This window comes from Rhincodon typus, chromosome 1 (genome assembly GCF_021869965.1).
Source record: "Rhincodon typus isolate 14 chromosome 1, sRhiTyp1.1, whole genome shotgun sequence".
Taxonomy (NCBI): domain Eukaryota; kingdom Metazoa; phylum Chordata; class Chondrichthyes; order Orectolobiformes; family Rhincodontidae; genus Rhincodon; species Rhincodon typus.
In genome coordinates, this window is record NC_063332.1 from 1,023,756 (window position 1) to 1,050,139 (window position 26,384).

Below are 26,384 nucleotides of genomic sequence, written 5' to 3' on the forward strand. Positions count from 1 at the left end.
TAAATGAAGGAAGAAGCAGATAAGAAATCTAAAATTTTTATATTTGCGCTCGGGAATACAGTATTGGTGCTGTTACCAGTTCTAGGAAATCCTTTCAAAGCAAAGTTTAGTGGTCCCTATCAGATTTAGAAGAGGTTGAGTCAGGTGAATTATCTGGTCAAGATGCCAGATAGGAAAAAACTTTATAGGATATGACAGGGACGGGGGAGGCAATGGCCTAATGGTATTAAAGCTAGAGTGTTAATCCAGAGACCCAGATAACGTTCTGGGGTCCCGGGTTGAATCTCGCAACAGCAGATAGAGGAATTTGAATTCAATAAAAATATCTGAAATTAAGAGTCTGATGATAACTGTGAATCCATTGTCGATTGTTGGAAAAACCCATCTGGTTCACTAATGTCCTTTCGGGAAGGAACTGCTATCCTTTCCTGGTCTGGCCTACATGTGACTCCAGACCCACAGCAATGTGGTTGACTCTTAACTGTCCTCTGGGCAATTATGGATAGGCAATAAATACTGCCTAGCCAGCGATGCCCTCATCCTGTGAACAAATAAAGAGAACCAGAGAAACAGCTATTACTTACTGCCCCTCAGAATGAGGAATCAAATCCAGATGTTTTGGATTTTCAAGTGCCTCACAATAAGTTAAATAATGAGATGTCCTTGGAGAATGGGATAGGATTTTGACCCATCTGTCTAAGGAACAGAGAACTGAATTGAAAGGCAATATGAGGATATATGCAGGAATAGAATGGGGAGGACCAATATTACAGTACATGAGGTTGAAGTAAGGAATGCTGTTCCAATAAAACAATACCCCTACAAGTTTAATTCTCTCAAAGCCGCACAGGTACATAAGGAAGTGGAAGTGATGCTCCAAGAAAACAACATCGAGCCGAGTCAAAGCAAATGGAGTTTGCCAAAAACCTGATGGTACTCAGTGATTCTGCTTGGATTATTGAAAGGTTAATGCCATGATTAAATTGGACTCATACCCAATTCCAAGGCTGGAGGACTGTGTGGAAAAAGTTGGACAAACCACTTACGTCACAAAATTAGACTTACTTTGTGGTTATTGGCAAATACCTTTGTTGGAGAGACTGAAAGAAGTTTCTGTGTTTGTAACCCCAAATGGGCTATATTAATTTAAAGTAATGCCCTTTGGAATGAAGAACGCACCAGTCACATTTCAAAGATTTCTGAACAGAGTTGTGACAGGATTGACTAATTGTGTCGTCTATTTAGATGAATTTGTGATCTTTAGCCATTCATGGAAAGAACATTCGATGCATTTGGCTGAGCTGTTTGATAGTACGGGAGGCAAAACTGGTTATAAATTTAGCAAAAACTGAATTCGGGAAGGCAGAAGTGACATTCTTGGGATACATCCTCGGACGTGGAAGGATGACTCTAAGGAATGTGAAGATGAGGGCCATCGAGGAATTTCCAAGACCATCCTCGAAGAAAAATGTGCTTCAATTTTTGGACTGAGCGGATTCTACTGGAAGTTAGTACCAAACTTTAGTAGCATGGTGGCACCGCTGACGGATTTGCTAAAGAAAAGTACAAAATTTCAGTTGATCAAACAATGCCAGGAAGCATTTAAGAACTTAAAGGTTGTGTTAACCACCACACCAGTTTTACCCACACCAAATTTCTTGAAGCCCTTTAAAGTCTCGAAAGATTCCAGCGATGTAGGAGTTGGAGCTGTGTTGATGGAGGAGGATCATTGCGGAATTGAAAGTCCAATTGGTTATTTTTGAAAGAAACTCAATACTCATGAGAGAAAATACTCCACCATTGAAAAAGAGTTAGAACATAGAACAGTACAGCACAGTACAGGCCCTTCGGCCCATGATGTTGTGCCGACCTATTATCCTACTAAGATCAAACTACACTGCATTCCCTACATTTTATTGTCCTCCATGTGCCTATCCAAGAGTCACTTAATAGTCTCTAAAGTATCTGACTTCACTACCACTGCTGGCAGCGCATTCCACACTTTCTGTACGAAGAACCTACCTCTGACATCTTCCCTATACCTTCCTCCAATCACCTTAAGATTATGCCCCCTCATAATAGTCATTTCCGCCCTTGGAAAAAGTCTCTGGCTATCCACTCTATCTATGCCTCTCATCATCTTGTACACCTCCGTCAAGTCACTTCTCATCCTTCTTCACTCCAATGAGAAAAGCCCTGGCTCCCTCAATCTTTCCTCATGAGACCTGCCCTCCAGTCCAGGCAGCATCCTGGTAAATCTCCTCTGCACCCTCTCTAAAGCTTCCACATCTTTCCCATAATGAGGCAACCAGAACTGAACACAATATTCCAAGTGTGGTCTAACCAGTGTTTTATAGAGCTGCAGCATAACCTCGTGGCTCTTAAACTCAATTCCCCTGCCAATGAAAGCCAACACACCATACGCCTTCTTAACAACCCTATCAACTTGGGTAGCAACTTTGAGGGATCTGTGGACGTGGAACCCAAGATCCCTCTGTTCCTCCACACTGCCAAGAATCCAGCCATTAACCCTGTATTCTGCATTTAAATTCAACCTTCCAAAATGGATCAAATGAGTTTGCACTGGCCCTACAACATTTTAATGTTTATGTTACATTGTTTCGGAGACAGTTGTGTATACAGACCACAACCTTCTCACCTTTTTGGAAAGATTTAAGGACAAAAATACCAGACTATTTGTTGGTGTCTTATGTTACAGGCTATTAATGTACAGATTGTACATGTTGCAGGTCATAAGAATGTTACTGCTGATGCGTTATCACGGGTTTAAAAGGAAATGTGTAGATAAGGTAGAACCATTATGGTCCAATGTTATATAAGTATGCAGAATTAGTGTGAACGGTGTACCTTTAGATTACTGACCTTTGTACCTTGCAATAATGGTGTTAAGATTTAGAGAAAAAAAATGAAGCCATCTTTTCATGATGATGGTTTTTTTTGTTAAGAGAGGGCGGTGTTACGAAGTTGTGTAGAGTACTCATGAATTGGAAGGCAGGAAGCTAAAATTTGTTTGTAAAAATCATAGGGGGGAAGTGTGCATGGTCCCTTTTAGAGGTAAAGTGCTTTTTGAGCTTAGAGATTTACACAGGGGGAAAAAATGTGCCTGTGTGTAGCTCAAGATGTACAATCAGTTCTGAAAAGGAAACATGTCAATTGACTGTGTGCTTGGAAACCTTAGGCTTGTTTTGATGTTTTGGCAACTAGCTGGAATCAACCAATTAATTTAAATCACGTATTTAGCGATTGAAAGCCAATTGAATTTAAATCTGATGGTTTCGACATCCACGAGCCAATGCTATTGTAAGAAAATTGATACATCATCCAAGGTATATAAGTTTATATGTTCATAATATATAGCAGCAGAATTAGGCCATGAGGCCCATCAAAGTCTGCTCCACCATTTGATCATGGCTGATATGCTCCTCACCCTCATAACCCTTCAACCCATTACTAATTAAAAATCTGTCTAACTCCTTCTTAAATTTACTCACTGTCCCAGCATCCACTGTGCTTTGTGGTAGCGAATTCCACATTTTCACAACCCTTTGGGAGAAGTAATTTCTCCTCAACTCTGTTTTAAATTTGCTACCCCTTATCCTAAGACTATGACCCCTCATCCTAGAATGCCCCAAAAGAGGAAGCATCTGTTCCACATCTATACCTTTTATCATCTTGAAGACCTCAATTTGATCTCCCTTCATTCATCTAAATTCCAGAAAGTACAGACTTAAACTATTCAATCTCTCTTGATATGACAAATCCCTCATCTCTGGGATCAATCTGGTAAACCTCCTGTAAACTGCCTCCAATTCCACCACATATTTACTCAACTAAGGGGACCAAAACTGTGAACAATAATCCAGGTGTGGTCTCACCAATGCCATGGATAGTTGCAACAATACTTCCTTACCTTTATGTTCTATTCCTTTAGCTATAAAAGCCAACATTCCATTCGCTTTCTTTATTATCTGCTGTACCTGCGTGCTAGTTTTCTGTGACTCATTAACAAGGACACCCAAATCCCTCTGCACCGGAGCACCCCGAAGTCTCTCCCCGTTTAGATAGTAGGTCACCTTCCTATTTTGCCAACCAAAATGCATGACCTTGCACTTACTCCGTCTGCCACTTTTTGGCCCACTCTCCTAAACTATCTATATCTATTTGTATTGTTCTTATGTCCTCATTGCAATTTACTATCCCTCATATTTTTGAGTCATCTGCAAATTTCACCATAGAGCCTTCTATCCTTCTATCCAAGTTGTTAATGTAGATTGTAAATAGCTGGGGCCCAAGGACCGAACCCTGTGGCACCCCACGTGTTTCTTCTTGCCATCCAGAAAAAAAATTTATCCTGACTCTCTGTCTTCTGTCAATCAGCTGGTCACCTATCCAAGCTAATAAATTACCCCTAATTCCATATGATCCAACCTTGTGAATTAACCTTTTATGCAGCACCTTATCAAATGCTTTCAGGAAGTCCAGATATGTTATATTTACAGGATCCCCATGATCCACTTTGCTTCGAAGAACTCTAGCAAATTAGTCAAATGTGATAAGCCTTTCATAAAACCATGTTAATTCTGATGGGTAGTGTTTTGACTTTCCAAATGTCCTGATATTGCTTCCTTGCTAATTGATTTTAATACCTTGCCAACAACAAGTGCCAAACTAACCAGTGTGTAAAGTCCCACATATTGCCTCCCTCTTTCTTTGACTAAGGACATTGTATTAGCATTTTTCCAATTCACTGGAACCTTTCCCATGTCCAGGGAGTTTTGGAATATTGAAACCAATGGATCCACTATGTCCACTGCCACTTCCTTTAACACCCCAGGATGTAGGTCATCAGGCCTGGAGGACTTGTCTGCCCTAATGAATCATAATAGTTTGGTGAGTACCTCGGGGGAGGCGATGGCCAAGTGGTGTTATTGCTGGACTGTTAATCCAGACACCCAGATAACATTCTGGGGACTCGGGGTCGAATCCCACCATGGCAGATGGTGGAATTTGAATTCAATAGGTATCTGGAATTAAGAGTCTAATGATGACCATGAATCCATTGTCGATTGCCCAATGTGGGAGCTCAGGGACGCGGCTGATGTCCCTGACTCCTACACGTGCAGGAAGTGTGTCCAGCTGAAGCTCTTGTCAGACCGCATGACGGCTCTGGAGCTGCGGATGGACTCATTTTGGAGCATCCGTGATGCTGAGGAAGTCGTGGATGGCATGTTTAGCAAATTGGTCACACCGCAGATTAGGATTGCTGAGGGAGAAAGGAAATGGGTGACCAAAATGCAGAGAAAAAGCAGCAAGGCAATGCAGGTGTCCCCTGCGGTCATCTGCCTCCAAAACAGGTATACGGTTTTGGATAATGTTGGGGGAGATGGCTCACCAGGGGAAGGCAGCAGTAGCCAGGTTCATGGCACCGTGGCTGGCTCTGCTGTACAGAAGGGCGGGAAAAAGAGCGGAAGAGCAATAGTCAGAGGGGATTCGATTGTAAGGGGAGTAGATAGGCGGTTCTGTGGTCGAAAATGAGACTCCCGAATGGTATGTTGCATCCCAGGTGCACGGGTCAGGGATGTCTCAGATCGACTGCAGGACATTCTGAAGGGGGAAGGTGAACAGCCAGCTGTCGTGGTGCATATAGGCACCAATGATATAGGTAAAAAACGGGATGAGGTCTTACAAGCAGAATTTAGGGAGTTAGGAGCCAAGTTAAAAAGTAGGACCTCAGAGGTAGTAATCTCAGGATTGCTACCAGTGCCACGTGCTAGTCAGAGTAGAAATGAAAGAATAGGCAAGATAAATGAGTGGCTTGAGAGATGGTGCAGGAGGGAGGGGTTCAGATTTTTGGGACATTGGGACCGGTTCTGGGGGAGGTGGGACTATTACAAATCGGACGGTCTACGCCTGGGCAGGACTGGAACCATGTTGGGGCTGTATTACAGGCCTCTCAACAGCGAACGTGTGATAGAGGTGCAAATATGTAGACAGATTATGGAAAGATGTAGGAGCAACAGGGTGGTGGTGATGGGAGATTTTAATTTTCCCAACATTGACTGGGATTGACTCAGTGTTAGGGGTGTAGATGGAGTAGAATTTGTAAGGAGCATCCAGGAGGGTTTTCTAGAGCAATATGTAAATAGTCCAACTCGGGAAGGGGCCATACTGGACCTGGTGTTGGGGAATGAGCCCGGCCAGGTGGTTGAAGTTTCAGTAGGGGATTACTTTGGGAATAGTGATCACAGTTCCGTAAGTTTTAGAATACTGGTGGACAAAGACGAGAGTGGTCCTAAAGGAAGAGTGCTAAATTGGGGGAAGGCCAATCATAGCAAAATTAGGCAGGAGCTGGGGAATGTGGATTGGGAGCAGCTGTTTGAGGATAAATCCACATTTGATATGTGGAAGGCTTTTAAAGAGAGGTTGATTAGAGTGCAGGACAGACATGTCCCTGTGAAAATGAGGGATAGAAAGGGCAAGATTAGGGAACCATGGATGACAGGTGAAATTGTGAGACTAGCAAAGAGGAAAAAGGAAGCATACATAAGGTCTAGGCGACTGAAAACAGACGAAGCTTTGGAAGAATATCGGGAAAGTAGGACCAATCTGAAACGAGGAATTAAGAGGGCTAAAAGGGGTCATGAAATATCTTTATTAAACAGGGTTAAGGAAAATCCCAAAGCCTTTTATTCATACATAAGGAGCAAGAGGGTAACCAGAGAAAGGGTTCGTCCACTCAAGCACAAAGGAGGGAAGCTATGCGAGGAGTTAGAGAAAATGAGTGAGATTCTTAATGAGTACTTTGCGTCGGTATTCACCAAGGAGAGGGACATGACGGATGTTGAGGTTAGGGATAGATGTTTGATTACTCTCGGTCAAGTCGGCATAAGGAGGGAGGAAGTGTTGGGTATTCTAGAAGGCATTAGAGTGGACGAGTCCCCAGGTCCGGATGGGATCTATCCCAGGTTAGTGAGGGAAGTGAGAGAGGAAAAAGCTGGGGCCTTAACAGATATCTTTGCAGCCTCCTTGAGCAGGGTGAGGTCCCGGAGGACTGGAGAATTGCTAATGTTGTCCCCTTGTTTAAGAAGGGTAGAAAGGATAATCCAGGTATCATAGAATCAAAGAACCCCTACAGTGTGGAAACAGGCCCTTCGACCCAACAAGTCCACACTGAACCTCAGATCACCCACCCAGCCCCATCCCCCTATAACCCACCTAATCTACACATCCCTGAACACTACGGGCAATTTAGCATGGCCAATTCACCTAACTTGCACATCTTTGGACTGTGGGAGGAAACTGGAGCACCCAGAGGAAACCCACGCAGACACAAGGAGAATGTGGAAACTCCACACAGACAGTCGCCGAGGCTGGAATCAAACCCGGGTACCTGGCACTGTGAGGCAGCCATGCTAACCACTGTGCCACCGTGCCGCCCTATACCTGTGAGGTAGTTATAGACCGGTGAGCCTGACGTCAGTGGTGGGAAAGCTGCTGGAGAAGATACTGAGGGATCGGATCTATTTACCCCTGGAGGAAAATGGGCAGCATGGTTTTGTGCAGGGAAGGTCATGTCTTCCCACCATGTTAGAATTCTTTGAGGAAGTGACAAAGTTGGTAGATGAGGGAAGGGCTCGAGATGTCATACACATGGACTTCAGTAAGGCGTTTGATAAGGTTCCCCATGGTAGGCTGATGGAGAAAGTGAAGTTGCACGGGGTCCAGGGTGTACTAGCTGGGTGGATAGAGAACTGGCTGGGCAACAGGAGACAGAGAGTTGTCGTGGAAGGGAGTTTCTCAGAATTGAGAACTGTGACCAGTGGTGTTCCACAGGGATCCGTGTTGGGACCACTGTTGTTTGTGATATACATAAATGATCTGGAGGAAGGTATAGATGGTCTGATTAGCAAGATTGCAGATGACACTAAGATTGGTGGAGTAGCAGATAGTGAAGATAGTCGGAGAATGCAGCAGAATATAGATAGATTGGAGAGTTGGGCGGAGAAATGGCAGATGGAGCTCAATCCAGGCAAATGCGAGGTGATGCATTTTGGAAGATCCAATTCAAGAGCGAACTATACGGTAAATGGAAAAGCCCTGGGGAAAATTGATGCACAGAGAGATCTGGGTGTTCGGGTCCATTGTACCCTGAAGGTGGCAACGCAGGTCGATAGAGTGGTCAAGAAGGCATACGACATGCTTTCATTCATCGGACTGGGTATTGAGTACAAGAGTTGGCAGGTCATGTTACAGTTGTATAGGACTTTGGTTCGACCACATTTGGAATTCTGCGTATAGTTCTGGTCGCCACATTACCCAGAGGATGTGGATGGTTTGGAGAGGGTGCAGAGGAGGTTCACCAGGATGTTGCCTGGTATGGAGGGCGCTAGCTATGAAGAGAGGTTGAGTAGATTAGGATTATTTACATTAGAAAGACGGAGGTTGAGGGGGGACCTGACTGAGGTCTACAAAATCATGAGCGGTATAGACAGGGTGGATAGCAAGAAGCTTTTTCCCAGAGTGGGGGACTCCATTGCTAGGGGTCACGATTTCAAGGTGAGAGGGGAAAAGTTTAAGGGAGATATGCGTGTAAAGTTCTTTACGCAGAGGGTGGTGGGTGCCTGGAACGCGTTGCCAGTGGAGGTGGTAGAGGCGGGCACGATAGCGTCATTTAAGATGTATCTAGACAGATACATGAATGGGCAGGGAGCAGAGGGATACAGATCCTTGGAAAATAGGCGACAGGTTTAGGTAGAAGATCTGGATCGGCGCAGGCTTAGAGGGCCGAAGGGCCTGTTCCTGTGCAGTAATTTTCTTTGTTCTTTGTTCTTTGATTGTTGGAAAACCCATCTCGTTCACTAATGTCCTTTGGGGGAGGAAACTGCCATCCCTACTGGTCTGGCCTACATGTGACTCCAGACCCACAGCAATGTGTTTGACTCTTAACTGTCTTCCACGCAATTAGGGATGGGCAATAAATGCTGCCCAGCCAGTGACTCCCTCATCCTGTTTAGGAATAAATCAATGTTGATTGTTCTAATTTCTGCCCTATCTGTTGCCACTGACTTTGTCCTCCACTGTGAAAACTGAGGCAAAGTATTGATTTAGCATCTCTGCCATTTTATTGTTCCCCACTATCAAATCTCCCATTTCATCGGCCAAGGGACCTCTTCCCTTGATATTCCTATGGAAGTTTTTGCTATCCTTTTTGATATTTTGTGCTCATTTTCTTTCATAATTTACCTTACCTCTTTTTATTAATTTTTTTTAGTATCCCTTTGTTTATGTTTGAAAGTTTCCCAATCTTCCTGCCTGCCACTGGTCTTTGCAATGTGGTATACCTTAGTTTTTGACTTTATATTGACCTTGACCTCCTTGTTTAAGTGAGTGGGCAAAGGTTTGGCAGATGGAATTTAATGTTGGTAAATGTGAAGTTATCCATTTTGGTAGGAATAACAGTAAAGGGGACTATTACTTGAATGATAAAAAATTGCAGCATGCTGCTCTGCAAAGGGACCTGGGTGTCCTTGTGCATGAATTGCAGAAGTTTGGTTTGCAGGTACAACAGGTAATTCAGATGGCAAATGGAATTTTGAGCCCTTAGGCACATTAACATACAGGTGGATCTGGGTATGCAGGTCCACAGTTCCCTAAAAGTGGCAACACAGGTGGCCAAAGTGATTAATAAGGCATATGGCATGCTTGCCTTCATTAACCAGGGCATGGAGTACCAGAGTTGGCAAAACATGTTGCTGCTATATCAAACTCTTGTTAGGCCGCATTTGGAGTATTGTGTGCAGTTTTGGTTGCCACATTACCAGAAGGAGAGATGCCAGAAAGAGATGGTTCTTCGGTCTCGAGGGCATTGCCTATGAGGAAAGGTTAAGAAGACTAGGATTGTTTTCACTGGAAAGACGGTGGCTGAGAGGAGATCTGATAGAAGTCTACAAAATTATGAGAGGCATAGGAAGGGTGGATAGTCAGAGGCTCTTTCCCGGGGTTGAAGTTTCAATTGTGAGGGGGCATAGGTTCAAGGTGAGAGGGCAAAAGTTTAAGGGATGTGTGCGAGGAAAGTTTTTCATGCAGAGAGTGGTAGGAGCCTGGAATGCACTGCCAGAGGTGGTGGTGGAAGCAGGCACATTAGTGACATTTAAGAGACACCTGGATGGGTACATAAACATGGAGGGAATAGAGTGATAAGGACCGAATAAAGGAAGAAGGTTTGTTTTTTAGTTTAGTCGGTGCATAATAAAACCATAAGACATAGGAGCAGAAATTAGGCCATTTGGCCCATTGAGTCTGCTCCGCCATTCAGTCATGGCTGATAAATTCCTTAAACCCATTCTCCTGCTTTCTCTCCGTAATCCTTGATCCCCTTGATAATCAAGAACCTATCTATCTCAGTCTTAAATGTACTCAATGACCTGGCCTCCACAGCCTTCTGTGGCAGTGAATTCCATAGATGCACCACTGTCTGGCTGAAGAAGTTTCTCCTTATCTCCATTATGATTGGCACAGGCTTAGAGGGCCAAAGGCCTGTTCTTGTGCCATACTTCTCTTTTGTTCTTTTATTGCTAGAGGGATTGAGTTTAAAAGCAGGGAGGTTATGTTGCAGCTGTGTAGGGTACTGTTGAGGCCACACCTAGAAAACTGTGTGCAGTTTTGGTCTCCTTAGTTGAGAAAGGATGTACTGGTACTAGAGGGGGTGCAGAGGAGATTCATTAGGTTGATTCTGGAGTTGAGAGTGTTGGCTTATGAAGAAAGTTTGAGTAAACTCATACTCATAAGAATTTAGAAAAATGAGGAGGGATCTAATAGAAAAATATAAAATTATGAAGGGAATAGATAAGATAGAAACAGAGAGGTTGTTTCCACTGGCGGGTGAAACTAGAACAACATAGCCTCAAAATTAGGGGGAGCAGATTTAGAACTGAATTGAGGAGGAATTTCTTCACCCAAAGGGTTGTGAATCTGTGGAATTCCCTGCCCAGTGAAATAGTTGAGGCTTCCTCACTGAATGTTTTTAAGGCTTAGATATGTATGCCTATGTAACTTACTTTGTTTAATTCCAGAACACTACTGTGAGACTACACTTTCTCACCCCCAAACTAAATTTTGAATTCTGTCATACTATGGTCACTACTGCCTAGAGGATCCTTAACTATGTTGTCATCAATTAATCTCTCCTCATTACACAATACCAACTCCAGAGTAACCTGCTCCCTCGTTGGTTCCACAACATATTGCTGCGAGAAACAATCTCTAATACATTCAATGAACTGTGCCTCCAGGCTACCCTTACCAATTTGATTCTTCCAATCTATGTGCATGTTAAAATCACCCATAATTATTATCATTACCTTTCTTGCAAGCCTCTAATATTTCCTGGTTTATACTGTGCCCCACTGCAGAACTACTGTTTGAGGACCTATTGATTACTCATACCAAGTACTTCTTCCCTTTGCTGTTTCTTATTTCTACCCAGACTGATTCCACAACTTGATTGTCTGTGCTTATGTCATTTCTCATTACAGCACTGATCCCTTCCTTCACTAGCAAAGCTACACTACCTCCTTTTCTTTTCAGTCTATCTGTCCAAAATGCTGAATACCCTTGGATATTAAATTCCCAGACCTGGTCTCCTTGTAACCACGTCTTAGTAATCGCTACCAAATTGCACCCTTTTGTTTCTATTTGCACCGTTAAGTCATTAATTTTGTTTCAAATGCTTCGTCCATTCAGATACAAAGCTTTTACATATGGTCTACTAGGGATGGGCAAGAAATGCTGGCCAGCCGGCGACGTCTACATCCCACAAATGAATAGAAAAAAATAATTCCTACTCTATAAATCCTTGGTGCATGAAGACATTCACCTGTTCTGTCCCTCACCTTTATTGTCTGGTAATCATCTGCCACATCGCTAACCTGCACTCTTACCTCCTCCTTTAATTTGGGTTTTCTAATTTCCCCTACAACTGAACCCTCTTCCCATCCCACCATTTAATTTAAAGCCCTGTCTACAGCCCTAGTTACACAATTCGCAAGGACTCTGGTCCCAGCATGATTCAGACGAAGACCATCTGATCATAACGGGTCCCTTCTTCCCCAGTACTGGTGCCAGTGTCTCCTCTGATGCTGCCTGACCTGCTGTGTTTCTCCAGCTCCACACTGTATTGACTCTGACTCCAACATCTGCATTTCTTGCTATCTCCCATGAATTTAAACCCATTTCTCCCACACCAATCTTTAAGCCACGCATTTTGTTCTGCTTTTTAATTTAGCTCCTAGCTGTTCATACTCCCTTAGCAGAACCTCTGTCCTAGTTTTGGCTGTGTTGTTGGTACCTATGTGGACCACGACAACTGGATCTTTAACCTCCCACTCCAAGTTCCTCTGCAGCCCAGATGAGATATCCCAAACACAAGCACCAGGTAGGCAACACAACCTTCGGGACTCTCGAGCATGGTCACAGAGAACAGTGTCTGTGCCCCTAACTATACTATCCTCAATTACAACTACATTTCTCTTCTCTCCACCTACTTGAATGGCTCCCTGCACCATGGTACTGTGGTCAATCACTCATTGTCCCTGTAGTCCCCATTCCCATCCACAGAGGGAGTAAGACTCTTGAACCTGTTGGACAAGGACAAGGGCTGAGGTTCCTGCAACTCTACTTCCTGGATCCCTCAAAAAAAAACTGGAAGTACTGCGGATGCTGTAAATCAGGAACAAAAACAAAGTTCTCAGAACTGAGGAAGGGTCACCGGACCCGAAACATTAAATCTGATTTTTTCTTCACAGATGCTGCCAGACCTGCTGAGCTTTTCCAGCAACTTTGTTTTTGTTCCTGGATCTCTCTACTTGCCTCACTCACAGCCACACCTTCCTGTCCCTGACCACTGGCTGAATTCAAGTTAGTTAGTCTAAGGGGTGTGACTGTCTCCTGAAACACAGCGTCCAAGAAACTCTCCCCCTCCCTGATGTGGCGCAACGTCTGAAGCTCAGAATCCAGCTCAGCAATTCTGAGTCGGAGTTCCTCAAGCAACCAACATTTACTACAGATGTGGTCACTGGGAGCCTTGATGGGGTCTGCCAGCTCCCACATCATGCAGGTACAACACATCACCTGACCCTCCATCCTTATTTAATGAGTTTTGAATTTGGCTTTTTAAAAAAATTTTAACTTTTTTATATCTCTGCTTATTATCTCAATCTGCATGCAAGTTATAAACAATAATTTAACAAAGATTCAATTTAACACAGGTTCAAATTTAACAGATTCCCTATTAGCCAATGAAATCACAGCCTTTCTGTGACATCATTTTTCATGATCCCCCAGTTGAAATACTTAGAATCAGAAACTTTTACCTTCCCAGGTTGCCCACCGGTTCGCTCCCACTCAGCTCTGCTCAGGAAGTGTGGGCTGCAAACCCCCAAGGGACATTTTTTTATATCACTTACCTTCTCAGGCTGCCCTCCAGTTCGCTACTGCTCAGCTCCACTCCTGAAGTGCCAGGAGAAGGTTTTTGAAAATCGGTGTGAGAGCGAACCACCATCTGAGAATTAAGCACCTAGCTCTCACAAGAAATCGCTAAGCTCTCTCAGAAAGCACCATCTTTCCATCAAAGGCAACATGGCACTTCTGGCTAAGAGTCCTCACAGAAGACTTCATAGAGAAAACATCCCTGACAGCCGGATCAGCGGAAGAAAGGCGTTTGTGAATGGAGAAGAAAGACTTGTAGACTTTGAGAGACTAAGTTTTAATTTATTTTCTTATTACTTGGGTTTATATAAGTGAGCCTTGAGTTTATTGGAATAGCATACCAGTAGAATTTAGTTCAGGTAAGAAATAGTTAGTATTTAAGGGGGAATCTTTTGGTTTGTTAGTAATTCTGTTAGTTTGTTCACCGTTAGGGTTAAATAAGTAAAGTGTTATTTATAGGATGAATATCAAGGATTTTCTTTCATTTAACCTTCCCTTCTCTGTAACAGTTTAATAGTTTAGGTGAGGCAAACTTCCCTGGGTGTTTCGCGTTTAATTATTGGAAGAGGACCTCCACTCCCACTGTTACAGCTTGGGACTTGTGTTTTGATTTTAATTATCAGAGGGATTCGGCCTCCCCTACCCAGCATATGAGACAAGAACATTCAAAAGTTGATTGGAGTAGACTGTTCGCAGGTAAAAAGACGTCTGACAAGTGGGAGGTGTTCAAGAGTGTGATGACGAGAGTTCAGAGGCATTTTGTACCTGTTAGAGTGAAGGGTAAGGCTGGTAAGACTAAGGAACAATTGAAGAACAAAGATTTTCTGGTTCTAGTCAAGAATAAAAGAGAATCTTTTATTTTAAGATATAGACAACTTGGTTCAATTGAATCTCTTAAGCAATATAAAAAGTGTAGGGGCATTCCCAAGAGAGAAATCAGGAAGGCAAAGAGGGAATATGAGATAGCATTGGCAGGTAAAGTTAAGGATAATCCAAAGATACTCTACAGATACATTAAGAGCAATAAGGTAACTAGAGAGAGGTTTGGGCCTCTTAAAGATCAAGGAGGTCGTCTTTGTGTTGAACCCGAGGAGATGGGAGTGATACTAAATTAATATTTTACGTCAGTTTTTATTGTGGAGAAAGAAATGGAGTCTAGAGAATGCAGAGAAATAAACTTTGATGTTTAAAAACAGTTCATATTACAGAAGAGGAAGCCCAGGAGGTCTTAGAGAATATAAAGGTGGATAAGTCTACGAGACCTGATCTAACGTATCCCAGAATGTTGTGGGAAGTGATGGAGGAAATTGCGAGACCCTTTGCAGAAATATTTGTGTCAACAATAACTGCAGGTGAGGTGCCTGATGACTGGAGAGTGACCAATATTGTACCAAAAGAACTGTGGATGCTGTAAATCAGGAACAAAAACAAAGTTGCTGGAAGGTTCTGAGGAAGGGTGACCGGACCCGAAACGTTAACTCTGTTTTCTCCTCCACAGATGCTGCCAGACCTGCTGAGCTTTTCCAGCAACTTTGTTTTTGTGACCAATATTGTACCTTTGTTTAAGAAATGTTGTAAGGAGAAACTGGGGAACTATAGACCTGTGAGTCTGACTTTGGTTGTGGGTAATTTGTTGGAGGTGATTATAAAAGATAGGATTTATGGACATTTAGAGAGGCAAAAATTGATTAGAAATAGGTCAGCATGGTTTTGTGTGAGAAAAATCACATATTACAAACTTGCTTGAGTTTTTTTAGGAAGTTAACATTAAGGTTGTTGATGGCAGAGCAGTAGATGTTGTTTAGAGATAGTAAGAACTGTTGAAGTCAGAGATAATAGTGTGGAGCTGGAGGAACACAGCAGGCCAGGCAGCATCAGAGGGGCAGGAAAGCTGACGTTTTGGGTCGTGACCCTTCTTCAGAAATGGGGGAGGGGGAGGGGAGCTCTGAAATAAATAGACGAGAGGTGGGGAATGTATCACCATCCCACCTATCTTCACCAGCCCCACCCCTCCTCTCCCTATTTATTTTGGAGCTCCCGTTCCCCTCCCCCATTTCTGAAGAAGGGTCAAGACCCGAAACGTCAGCTTTCCTGTTCCTCTGATGCTGCCTGATCTGCTATGTTCCTCCAGCTTCACACTACAGTAGATGTTGTTTATTTGGATTTTAGTAAAGCCTTTGACAAGGTGCAGCATGGTAGACTAATTATTAAAGTTAGGTCACGTGGGATTTAGGGTGAGCTTGCCAATTGGATGATTAGCTTAACGACAGGAGACAGAGAGTAATGGTGGACGGTTGCTTTTTAGACTGGAGGCCTGTGACCAGTGGTGTTCCACAGGGATTGGTTCAGGGTCCTCTTTTGTTTGTCATTTATACAAATTACAAAGGGATCTTGGTCAAATGGATCAATGGGCTGAAAAATGGCAGATGGAGTTCAATCTGGATATATGTTGGTAAAACTAACAAGGATGGGGCTTATACCATTAATGGTAGGGCCTTGGGCGGTGTTGTAGAACAGAGGAACCGAGGGGTGCTGGAACATACTTGTTTAAAGTTTGCATCCCCTGTGGACCGGATGGTTAAAAAGGCATTTGGCACGCTCGCCTTCATTGCTCAGTCCTTTGAGTATAGGAGTTGGGACATTATGTTGAGATTGTACAGGACATTCGTGAGGCCTCTTCTGGAATACTGTATCCAGTTCTGGTCGCCCAGTTATAAGAAGGACATTGTCAAGCTGGAGAGGGTTCAGAAGAGTTTTACCAGGATCTTGCCAGATACGGAAGATTTGAGTAATAAGCAAAGGCTGGATAGGCTTGGGACTCTTTTCACTGGAGCGTAGGAGGTTGAGAGGTGACCTGATAGAAGTCTGTAAAATAATGAGAGATATAGATAGAGTTGATGGTAGTTGTCTTTTCGGGGAATTTCAAGACTGGGGAGCACATTTTTAAGGTGAGAGGAGAGAGATTTAAAAAAGACTTGAGGTAAAATTTTTACAGAGAGGGTGGTTCGCGTGTGGAATGACCTTCCTGAAGAAGTAGTGATCATAACTCTGTTTCTTTCACAATAGTCATGGATAAAGATAGGTACATACGGCAGGGTAAAGTTTATAACTGGGGGAAGGGTAATTACAATTCAGTTAGGCAAGAACTGGGTAACATAAATTGGGTACAGATGCTGTCAAGGAAGAGCACCACAGAAATGTGGAGATTGTTTAAGGAATGCATACTGCATGTGCTCGATATGTTTGTCCCTAGCAGGCAGAGAAGATGCGGTCGAGTGAGGGAGCCATGGTTCTCGAGAGAGGTCGAACAACTGGTTAAGAGGAAGAAGGAGGCTTGTGTAAGAAGGAGGCTTCTTAGGAAAAGAGGAACGGAAAAGGCTCTAGAGGGATACAAGTTATCCAGGAAGGAGCTGAAGAAAGGGCTTAGGAGAGCTATAAGGGGGCATGAGAAAACCTTGGCGGATAGGATCAAGGAAAACTCCGAGGCTTTTTACACGTATGTGCAGAACAAGAGAATGACCAGAGAAAGGGTAGGGCCGATCAAGGATTGTAAAGGGAATTCGTGCACAGAGCCTAAAGGGATAGGAGAGGTCCTTAATGAATACTTTTCTTCAGTATTCACAACTGAGAGGGACCTAGTTGTAGAGGAGGACGTTGTGAAACAGGCAGGTAGGCTCGAGGAGGTTGATGTCAGTAAGGAAGATGTGCTAGGAATTCTGAGGAAGTTGAAGATAGATAAGTCCCCCGGGCCTGATGGGATTTATCCAAGGATTCTATGGGAAGCGAGGGACGAGATCGCAGGGCCTTTGGCGATGATCTTTTCATCTTCACTGTCCACGGGTATAGTGCTGGAAGATTGGAAAGAGGCAAACGTCATTCCCTTGTTCAAAAAATGGAACAGGGATAACCCCGGAAATTACAGACCAGTTAATCTTACGTAAGTGGTGGGCAAATTATTGGAAAGGGCTCTGAGAGACAGGATTTATGATCACTTGGAAAGACACAGTTTGATTCGTGATAGTCGGCATGGATTTGTGAGGGGTAGATCATGCCTCACAAACCTTATTGAATTCTTTGAAGAGGTGACCAAACACGTGGATAAAGGTGGAACAGTGGATGTGGTATACATGGATTTAAGTAAGGCGTGTGATAAGCTTCCCCATGGTAGGCTCATGCAGAAGGTAAGGAGGCATGGGATAGGGGAAATGTGGCAGATTGGATTCAGAATTGGCTGACCCTTAGAAGACAAAGGGTGGTAGTGGACAGAAAATATTCAACATGGTGCTCAGTTACGAGTGGTGTCCCACAAGGGTCTGTTCTGGGTCCTCTCCTATTTGTGACTTTTGTGAATGATTTGGATGAAGGAGTGGAAGGGTGAATTAGCAAGTTCGCGGACGATACGAAGGCGCGTCACGTTGTGGACAGTGCGGAGGGCTGTTCTAGGTTACAAAGGGACACTGATAGGATGCAGAGCTGGGCTGAGAAGTGGCAGATGGAGTTTAACCCTGAAAAGTGTGAGGTGATTCATTTTGGAAGGACAAACTTGAAAGCAGAATACAGGGTTAACGGAAAGATTCTTGGCAGTGTGGAGGAGCAGAGGGATCTTGGGGTTCATGTTCACAGTTCCCTGAAAGCTGCCACCCAGGTGGATAGAGTTGTTAAGAAGGCGTATGGTGTGTTAGCTTTCATTAATAGAGGGATTGAGTTCAAGAGCCAAGAAGTTATGCTCCAGCTATACAAAACCCTGGTTCAGCCACATCTGGAGTATTGTGTCCAGTTCTGGTCACCTCATTACAGGAAAGACGTGGAAGCGTTGGAAAAGGTGAAGATGAGATTTACCAGGATATTGCCTGGAATGGAGGGAGGGTCTTATGAGGAAAGGTTGAGAGAGCTAGGTCTTCTCTCTTTAGAATGACGAAGGATGAGAGGTGACTTGATAGAGGTGTACAAAATGATCAGAGGTATAGATAGAGTGGACAGCCAGAGACTTTTTCCTAGGGTGGAGGTAGCTTTTATGAGGGGGCATAGTTTTAAAGTGAAAGGAGGTAGATATCGGGGAGACGTCAGAGGTAGGTTCTTTACTCAGAGAGTGGTAGGGGCGTGGAATGCATTGCCGGAGAGGGTAGTGGAGTCGGCCTCATTAGGGGCATTTAAGTGGCATTTAAGCGGCTATTAGATAGGCATAAGGATGATAGTATAAGGTAGCGGTAGAGGTTAGATAGATCTTAGGTTTCGGGTAAAAGTTTGGCACAACATCGTGGGCCAAAGGGCCTGTACTGAGCTGTGCTGTTCTATGTTCTATGTTCTAAGTGGTGGATGTGGGTACAATTATAACATTTGGTTGGATATTGAATAGGAAATGTTTGGAGGGATATGGGCCAGGAGCAGGTAGTTTTGTATTATATTCTGCATGGATTGGGAGGATCCAAGGGTCTGTTTCTGTGCTGTATGACTCTATGATTGGGTGACTTTAGTAAGGCTTTTGAGAAGGACTCCCATGTCAGGCTGATACGAAAGGTGAAGTCACATGTGAACTTATGCATTTCTGCACCATTGAAATTCATTTGTCAGGTGTCTGCTAATTTGGCCAAATTGTCAATATCTGTCTGAAATCATTCAGCATCATCCTCACAATTCACTGTATAGAGACATAGAAGATAGGAGCAGGAGGAAGCCATTTGGCCCTTCAAACCTGCTCCGCCATTCTTCACAATCATGGTTGATCGTGCAACTCAATAACCTCATTCTGCTTTCCCCGCATAACCTTTGATCCCATTCGCCCCAAGTGCTATATCTCATCGATCCACTGCCTATGTCACCTCATCAAAGGACGCAATTAAATTTGTCAAACATGATCTTCCCTGGAGAGAAGAAGGCTGAGAAGAGATTGGGTGTTTTAAAATCATGAGCGAGCTGGACAGAGCAGACAGGGAGAAGCTGTTTTCGGTCACATGGAAAAAGAAACAAGAGGGCATAGACATAAAGTGATCTACAAAAGAAGCAAGTTATGTGAAAAATAACCTTTTCACTCAGTGAATAGTTAGGGTACAGAATGCACTGCATGGAAATGTAGTGGAGGCAGGTTCAGTTGAAATATTCAAGAGAGCATTGATGTTGAATCGGACAAAAATAACGTGGAAGGATTTTGGGGAGAAGCAGGATATTGTCACTCAGTAATGATGCTCAATGGGGAAAATGCTTGAAGAAATAGCGAGACGTCTAGATAGAAATTGTCCCATTGGCCAGACGCAGCATGGGTTCATGAAAGGCAAGTCATGTTTAACTAATTTACTGGAATTCTTTGAGGACATTACAAGTGCGGTCGACTCAGGGGAACTGGTAAATGTGATGTATCTGAATTTCCAGAAGGCCAGGGGACTGTATACCAATATACAAGACTGCCATTTGTGGTATCATCAGCTGGCGCCCTCTTCCAGCGGGCCATGGAGAACATTTTACAAGAACTACCCTAGGTTGCCATTTATCTGGATGGTGTGCTAATAACTGGGAAGACCAATAAAGAGCACTTAGAGAACTTGGACGGTGTGCTTCAATGTTTCTCCCAGGTGGGGTTACGCCTTAGATAGGAAAATGTGTGTTTCAGGTGCCCCAAGTGACCTGCTTGGGTTACGCTCGTTAGAAGAGAAAGTGAGGGTGATCAAAGGAGCTGTGGCTCCCACATCTGTACTGGAGCTTAGGTCTTTCCTTCAGTTAGTGTATTATAACAAAAAATTCATATGCAACCTGCCTTCCATCTTGGCAACCTTACACCTGCTATTGAAAAAGGGTCAGTCTTGGAAATGTACATGCAGTCAAGAAGCAGCCTTTTGGGAAGTGTAAAAGCAGTGATGCCTCCCCGTTGGTATGGAGGTAGGGTTGGCCCAACAGAGAGGAATGCCCGATAGAGTATGCTTCCCGGACTCTGGTTGATGCTGAACGGAAGTATGGCCAGATAGAAAAGGAAGGTTCAGCAGTACTTTTACGGACAAGAATTTGTAATAGTAATAGATCAGAAACCCCTGCTAGGGCTACTGAAGGAAGACAAGGTGGTGCCGCCCATAGTTATTGGCAGCATTGGGCCCTTATTCTCAGCGTGGACAAGTATAAGTTAGAACACTATCCAGGAAGCCAAGTGGCTAATACAGGTGCTTTGAGCTCCCTTCCATTGGCAGATACTCCACTGGTGGTGCCCCTCCCCTGAAAGAGTCCATTTTGGTTTTAAACTTCATGGACAACCTTCCAGTCAACATGGACAATATCAGACTATGGATACAGAAGGATCCTGTCCTAGCAAAACTAAAACAGCTGGTGTTAATGGGGGAAACAGAAAGGCCATTGCTACCAGCACTGAAACCTTTCTGGACCCGGCGAGACCAGATCACCGTAGAGAACAGCATATTACTGTGGGGAGCAAGAGTGATTGTCCCGAGTAAAGGTTTGCTGCTAGATACTGGCCAAACTCCACCAGGGTTATCCAGAGGTTTCCAAGATGAAGATGCTGGCTGGAAGCTATGCCTGTTGACCAGGGTTGGATACCTACATAGCTGCATTGCGTTGAGCAGTGCCCAGAGTGCCAATAAGGACAAAAATTGCCACCAGCAGCACACCCATATTCATGGGAATGTTTGGGGAATCCGTAGGCTCAGTTGCATGTCAACTATGTTAGTCCTTTCATGGGCTCTATGTTCCTGGTCATTGTGGATGCCCATTCAGAGTGGTTGAACATGCATAAAATTTGTTCAGCAAACTCAGGAATGACCATTGAGAAGCTGCAGGCATCGTTTGCAATACACGGACTCCTGGAAGTATTAGTAATGAACAATAGGACATTATTAACCAGCAGATAATTCAAATATTTCCTAAAGACCAATGGCATTCAGAAAATAAGGACCGCTGCATACTATCCCTCATCCAATGATCGAGTGGAATTAGCCGTCCAAACGTTGAAGGCAGGCTTAAAGAAGTAGTCTACAGCGTCACTTGATACCAAACTACCCCAGTTCCTGTTCAATTATAGGACCACCCCACACACAACAACAGGGATAGCTCCAGCAGAGTTGCTGATGGAGAGAAGACTCTGCACCAAGTTATTTCCAGACCTGAGGGTGGGGGAGGGTGAAACGGCAGCAGGAACGCCAATGCTGGCCACAGACCTCGTCTAAGTGAGAGAGGCAATTTAATGCAGCGGATGAAGTTTGGTGCTGGAACCGGAGAAATGGCCCTGTTTGGGGACAAGGTGAGGTTAACGTGAGGTAAGGCCTCATGACTTACAAAGTTCGGGTAAACGATACAGTCCTGAACAAACACATGGAAAGCTGTTACCTCACAATGGGGCAGGAACAAAACATACCTGGCCCCTCAGAACAACCAGAAGGCCTGTCAGAACCAGTAGGTGCTCCCCCTCTAGTGTCGAGAAAACCTCAGAGTCCAAGATGGATGCAGCCTTGATACTGTTACCGTCTGATACACGCAGCCCATGTCTGAGTCTGAGTCAGAGGAACTGGACATGGGGCAAAAATGTCGCAAGAGAAGCTACAAGTAAAAGACCTGGCTCACGTCCCTGGACTTGGTGGTGGTGGTGGTGGGGGTGGGGGTGGGGATGGAAGGGGAGTGGTTGTAGTGTTTGCATCCGGATGGATCTTGTTGACTACAAGGTTCTTTCCTGGGGTTGTTAACCTGGGCCAATCAGGAAAGCCTAGGCTGACCAACACAACCAGGAGATTAGAATCTCCTCAGTTGAGGACTGACTCCGAGCTGGCCATAGCCAGTGTGCTGTGCAGAAGTAAATAAACGGTAACTAGGTGACGGGAACCGGCCTCTGTGCAGTTATTTCAGGAATCAACCGAGTGAACCTCCTCTGCACCCCCTCCAGTGCCAGTACATCCTTCCTCAAGAAGACCAAGACTGTACACAGTACTCCAGGTGTGGCCTCACCAGCACCCTATACAGCTGCAGTATAACCGCCCTGTTTTTAAACCCCATCCTTCCAGCAATGAAGCACAATATTCGATTTGCCTTCTTAATTATCTGCTGCACCTGCAAACCAACTTTTTGTGATTCATGCACAAGAACACCCAGGTCCTTCGGCACAGTAGCATGCTGCAATTTTTCAGCATTTAAATGATAGTCCATTTTGCTGTTATTCCTACTAAATTGGATGACCTCACATTTACCAACATTGTACTCCATCGGCGAGATCCATGCCCAGTCACTTAACCTACGTATATCCTTCTGCAGACTTTCAGTGTCCTCTGCAGACTTTGCTCTCTACCACTCACCTTGGTGTCATCTGCAAACTTTGACACACTACACTTGGCCCCCAGCTCTAAATCATCTGTGTAAATTGTAAACAATTGTAGTCCCAACACTGATCCCTAAGGCACACCACCCATCACCAACCAGAAAAACACCCATTTATCCCCACTCTTCTGTCCATGCTAATACATTAGGAGGTAGATTTTGACTGGCATAGTCCTGATGGGCTGACATTTTCTGTATTGTAAAATCTCCATAAATATTATTCAAAATATATTTCTATTCATAGGGTCATAAAGTTGTACAGCACAAAAACAGACCCCTCGGTCCAACTTGTCCATGCCGACCAGATGTCCCAAATTAATCTCGTCCCATTTGGCCCATACCCTCTAAACCTTCCTATTCATGTACCCATCCAGATGCCTTATAAATCTTGCAATTGTACCAGCCTCCACCACTTATTCCATACACGCAACATCTTCTGTGTGAAAAATTAGTGTCCTTTTAAATCTTTTCCCTTTGACCTTTAATCAGTACTGTCTGGTTTGGACTCCCCTACCCTGGGAAAAAGACCTTGACCATTCACCATATCCATGCCCCTTATGATTTTACAAACCTCCATAAGGTCATCCTTCAGCCTCCAACACTCCAGGGAACATAGCCTCAGTCTATTCAGACTCTCTCTATTGCTCGAAGCCTCCAACCCTGGCAACATCCTTGGAAATCATTTTATCAGCAGCCTTTCAAGTTTAACAACATATTTCCAATAGCAAGGAAATCAGAATTGAATCCAAAAGTGGCCTAACCAATGTCCAGAACAGCTGCAACATGACCTCCCAACTCCTGCACTCAATGCACTGACCAATAAAGGCAAGCATACCAAATGCCTTCTTCACCACTCTTTCTACCTGTGACTCCACTTTAAAGTAACAACCCAAAGTCTTTTTATTCAGTAACACTCCCCAGGACCTTACCATTAAGTGTATAAGTCCTGCCCTGATTTGCCTTACCAGAATGCAGCACCTCACATTTATGTAAATTGAACTCCTTGGCCCATTAGCCCATCTAAACGAGGTCCCATTATACTCTGAGATAGCCTTCTTCACTGTCCACTACACCACCAATTTTGGTGTCATCTGCAAACTTACTGAACATACCTCCTATATTCACATCCAAATCATTTATATAAATAACAAAAAACCGTGAACTAACACCGATCCTTGTGGCACACCACTGGTCACAGGTCTCTGGTCTGAAAAACAACCCTTCACCACCATGCTCTGTCTCCTACCTTCAAGCCAATTTTGTATCTAAACATCTATCTCTCCCCATATTCCATGTAATCTAATGTTGCTAACCAGTCTACCATGTGGAACCTTGTCAAATGCCTTGCTGAAGTCCATATTTACAACGTAGACAGAATCCCATCCAACAACATTCCTACCACTGACTTAAAGCTCATCAGTCTGTAGGTCCCTGGTTTTTCCTTACCACCTTTCCTAAATAATTGTGCCACATTAGCCACCCTCCAGTCTTTCAGCACATCACCCATGGCTATTGATGATACAACTATCTCAGCAAAGGGCCCAACAACACTTCCCTAGCTTACAGTCAAAGAGGTTTACAGCATGGAAAAAGGCTCTTGGAAGCAGTGGGGGATGGGGAGATCACTAGATGAAATGAGATCAGTTATTGTCGTAGATACAATGGCCTGATGCGTCATGGTGGGGTCATGGTCCAGGGGAAGATAGGAGGAGGTAACCCTACCTCCTGTCAGGTAATCACCATCCCTCCTAACTTTCAGCTGTCCGATGCTGAACGTTCTGTATTCAGCAAAGGCCTCAGCTTTATTCCCCGGCGTCCCCACCTTAACAAATTTCGGGCACGACATGACACCGAACTCTTCTTCTGCTGTCTTCGCCTCCATGCTCATTTCTTTGGACAAGAGTCCTCTCCCTATCCCACAGACCCCTTCGCATAGTTCCAACACTCTCCCTCCACCTGGACCCCTCCCTCCGGCCTTTTACCTAAACTCGATCTGTTCATTGAGAACTGTAGGCGTGATATTAGTCGCCTCAATTTCTCTGTCCCTCTCACCAAATCCAACCTATCTCCCTCCGAACTGACTGCACTCCATGCACTCAAATCTAACCCTGATTTTGTTATTAAGCCTGCCGATAAGGGTGGTGCTGTTATAGCCTGGGGTACTGACCTCTACCTTACAGAGGCTGAGCGCCAACTCTCAGATACCTCCTCCTATCTTCCCCTGGACCATGACCCCACCATGACGCATCAAGCCATTGTATCTACTATGGTAACTATTCTCATTTCATCCAGCAATCTCCCTCCACCACTGCTTCCAAGCTGACACGACACGTGTAGTATCTCCCAACCGCCCTCCTCCACTGACCCAAAGAAAAACTCTGCTGTGTTGATAAGGTAAGTTTTTCTTTTTCTTTTTTTTTATCGTGTGCTGGTAAGTAGAGTGATTTGGTACAAATTTTTTTCATTTCATTTATCTAGTATTTGATATTATAGGAGGACTAAGTTAAGCTTAAGAGTAAAAATGGCAGGAGATACCAGACCCGTGTTACGCTCCTCTTGCTCAATGTGGGAGCTCAGGGACGCGGCTGATGTCGCTGACTCCTACACGTACAGGAAGTGTGTCCAGCTGCAGCTCTTGTTAGACCGCATGACGGCTCTGGAGCTGCGGATGGACTCACTTTGGAGCATCCTTGATGCTGAGGAAGTCGTGGACAGCACATTCAGCAAATTGGTCACACCGCAGATTAGGATTGCTGAGGGAGAAAGGGAATGAGTGACCAAAAGGCAGAAAAAAAGCAGGAAGGCAATGCAGGTGTCCCCTGCGGTCATCTGCCTCCAAAACAGGTATACGGTTTTGGATAATGTTGGGGGAGATGGCTCACCAGGGGAAGGCAGCAGTAGCCAGGTTCATGGCACCGTGGCTGGCTCTGCTGTACAGAACGGCGGGAAAAAGAGCGGAAGGGCGATAATCATAGGGGATTCGATTGTAAGGGGAGTAGATAGGCGGTTCTGTGGTCGAAAATGAGACTCCCGAATGGTATGTTGCATCCCAGGTGCACGGGTCAGAGAAGTCTCAGATCGACTGCAGGACATTCTGAAGGGGGAGGGTGAACAGCAGCTGTCGTGGTGCATATAGGCACCAATGATATAGGTAAAAAACGGGATGAGATCTTACAAGCAGAATTTAGGGAGTTAGGAGCCAAGTTAAAAAGTAGGACCTCAGAGGTAGTAATCTCAGGATTGCTACCAGTGCCACGCGCGAGTCAGAGTAGAATGAAAGAATAGGCAAGATAAATGAGTGGCTTGAGAGGTGGTGCATGGGGGAAGGGTTCAGATTTTTGGGACATTGGGACCGGTTCTGGGGGAGGTGGGACTATTACAAATCGGACAATCTACCCCTGGGCAGGACTGGAACCAAACGCTGTTGGGGAGGGTTTAAACTAATGTGGCAGGGAGATGGGAACCAAATGAGGAGGTTAGTGGACAGTAAGGAGGTAGTAACTAAAGCCTGTAAGGAACTAGATAATGAAATGAGTGTGACTAAGGAGAAGAGTAGGCAGAGAGCAGATGATGAACGC

At 44.4% G+C, this 26,384-nt stretch overlaps 1 protein-coding gene across 1 annotated transcript in view; it reads left to right on the forward strand.

The window, feature by feature from the left end:
• LOC109923298 (F-box only protein 41-like) overlaps positions 1 to 20,041 on the forward strand; it is a 100,755-nt gene extending 80,714 nt beyond the window's left edge. Inside the window, exon 10 of the mRNA XM_048599487.1 lies at positions 19,873 to 20,041. Coding sequence (XP_048455444.1) covers positions 19,873 to 20,026 — 154 coding nt within the window. The 3' untranslated portion in view covers positions 20,027 to 20,041. The remainder of the gene's footprint in view (positions 1 to 19,872) is intronic.
• The last annotated feature ends 6,343 nt before the right edge of the window (positions 20,042 to 26,384 follow it).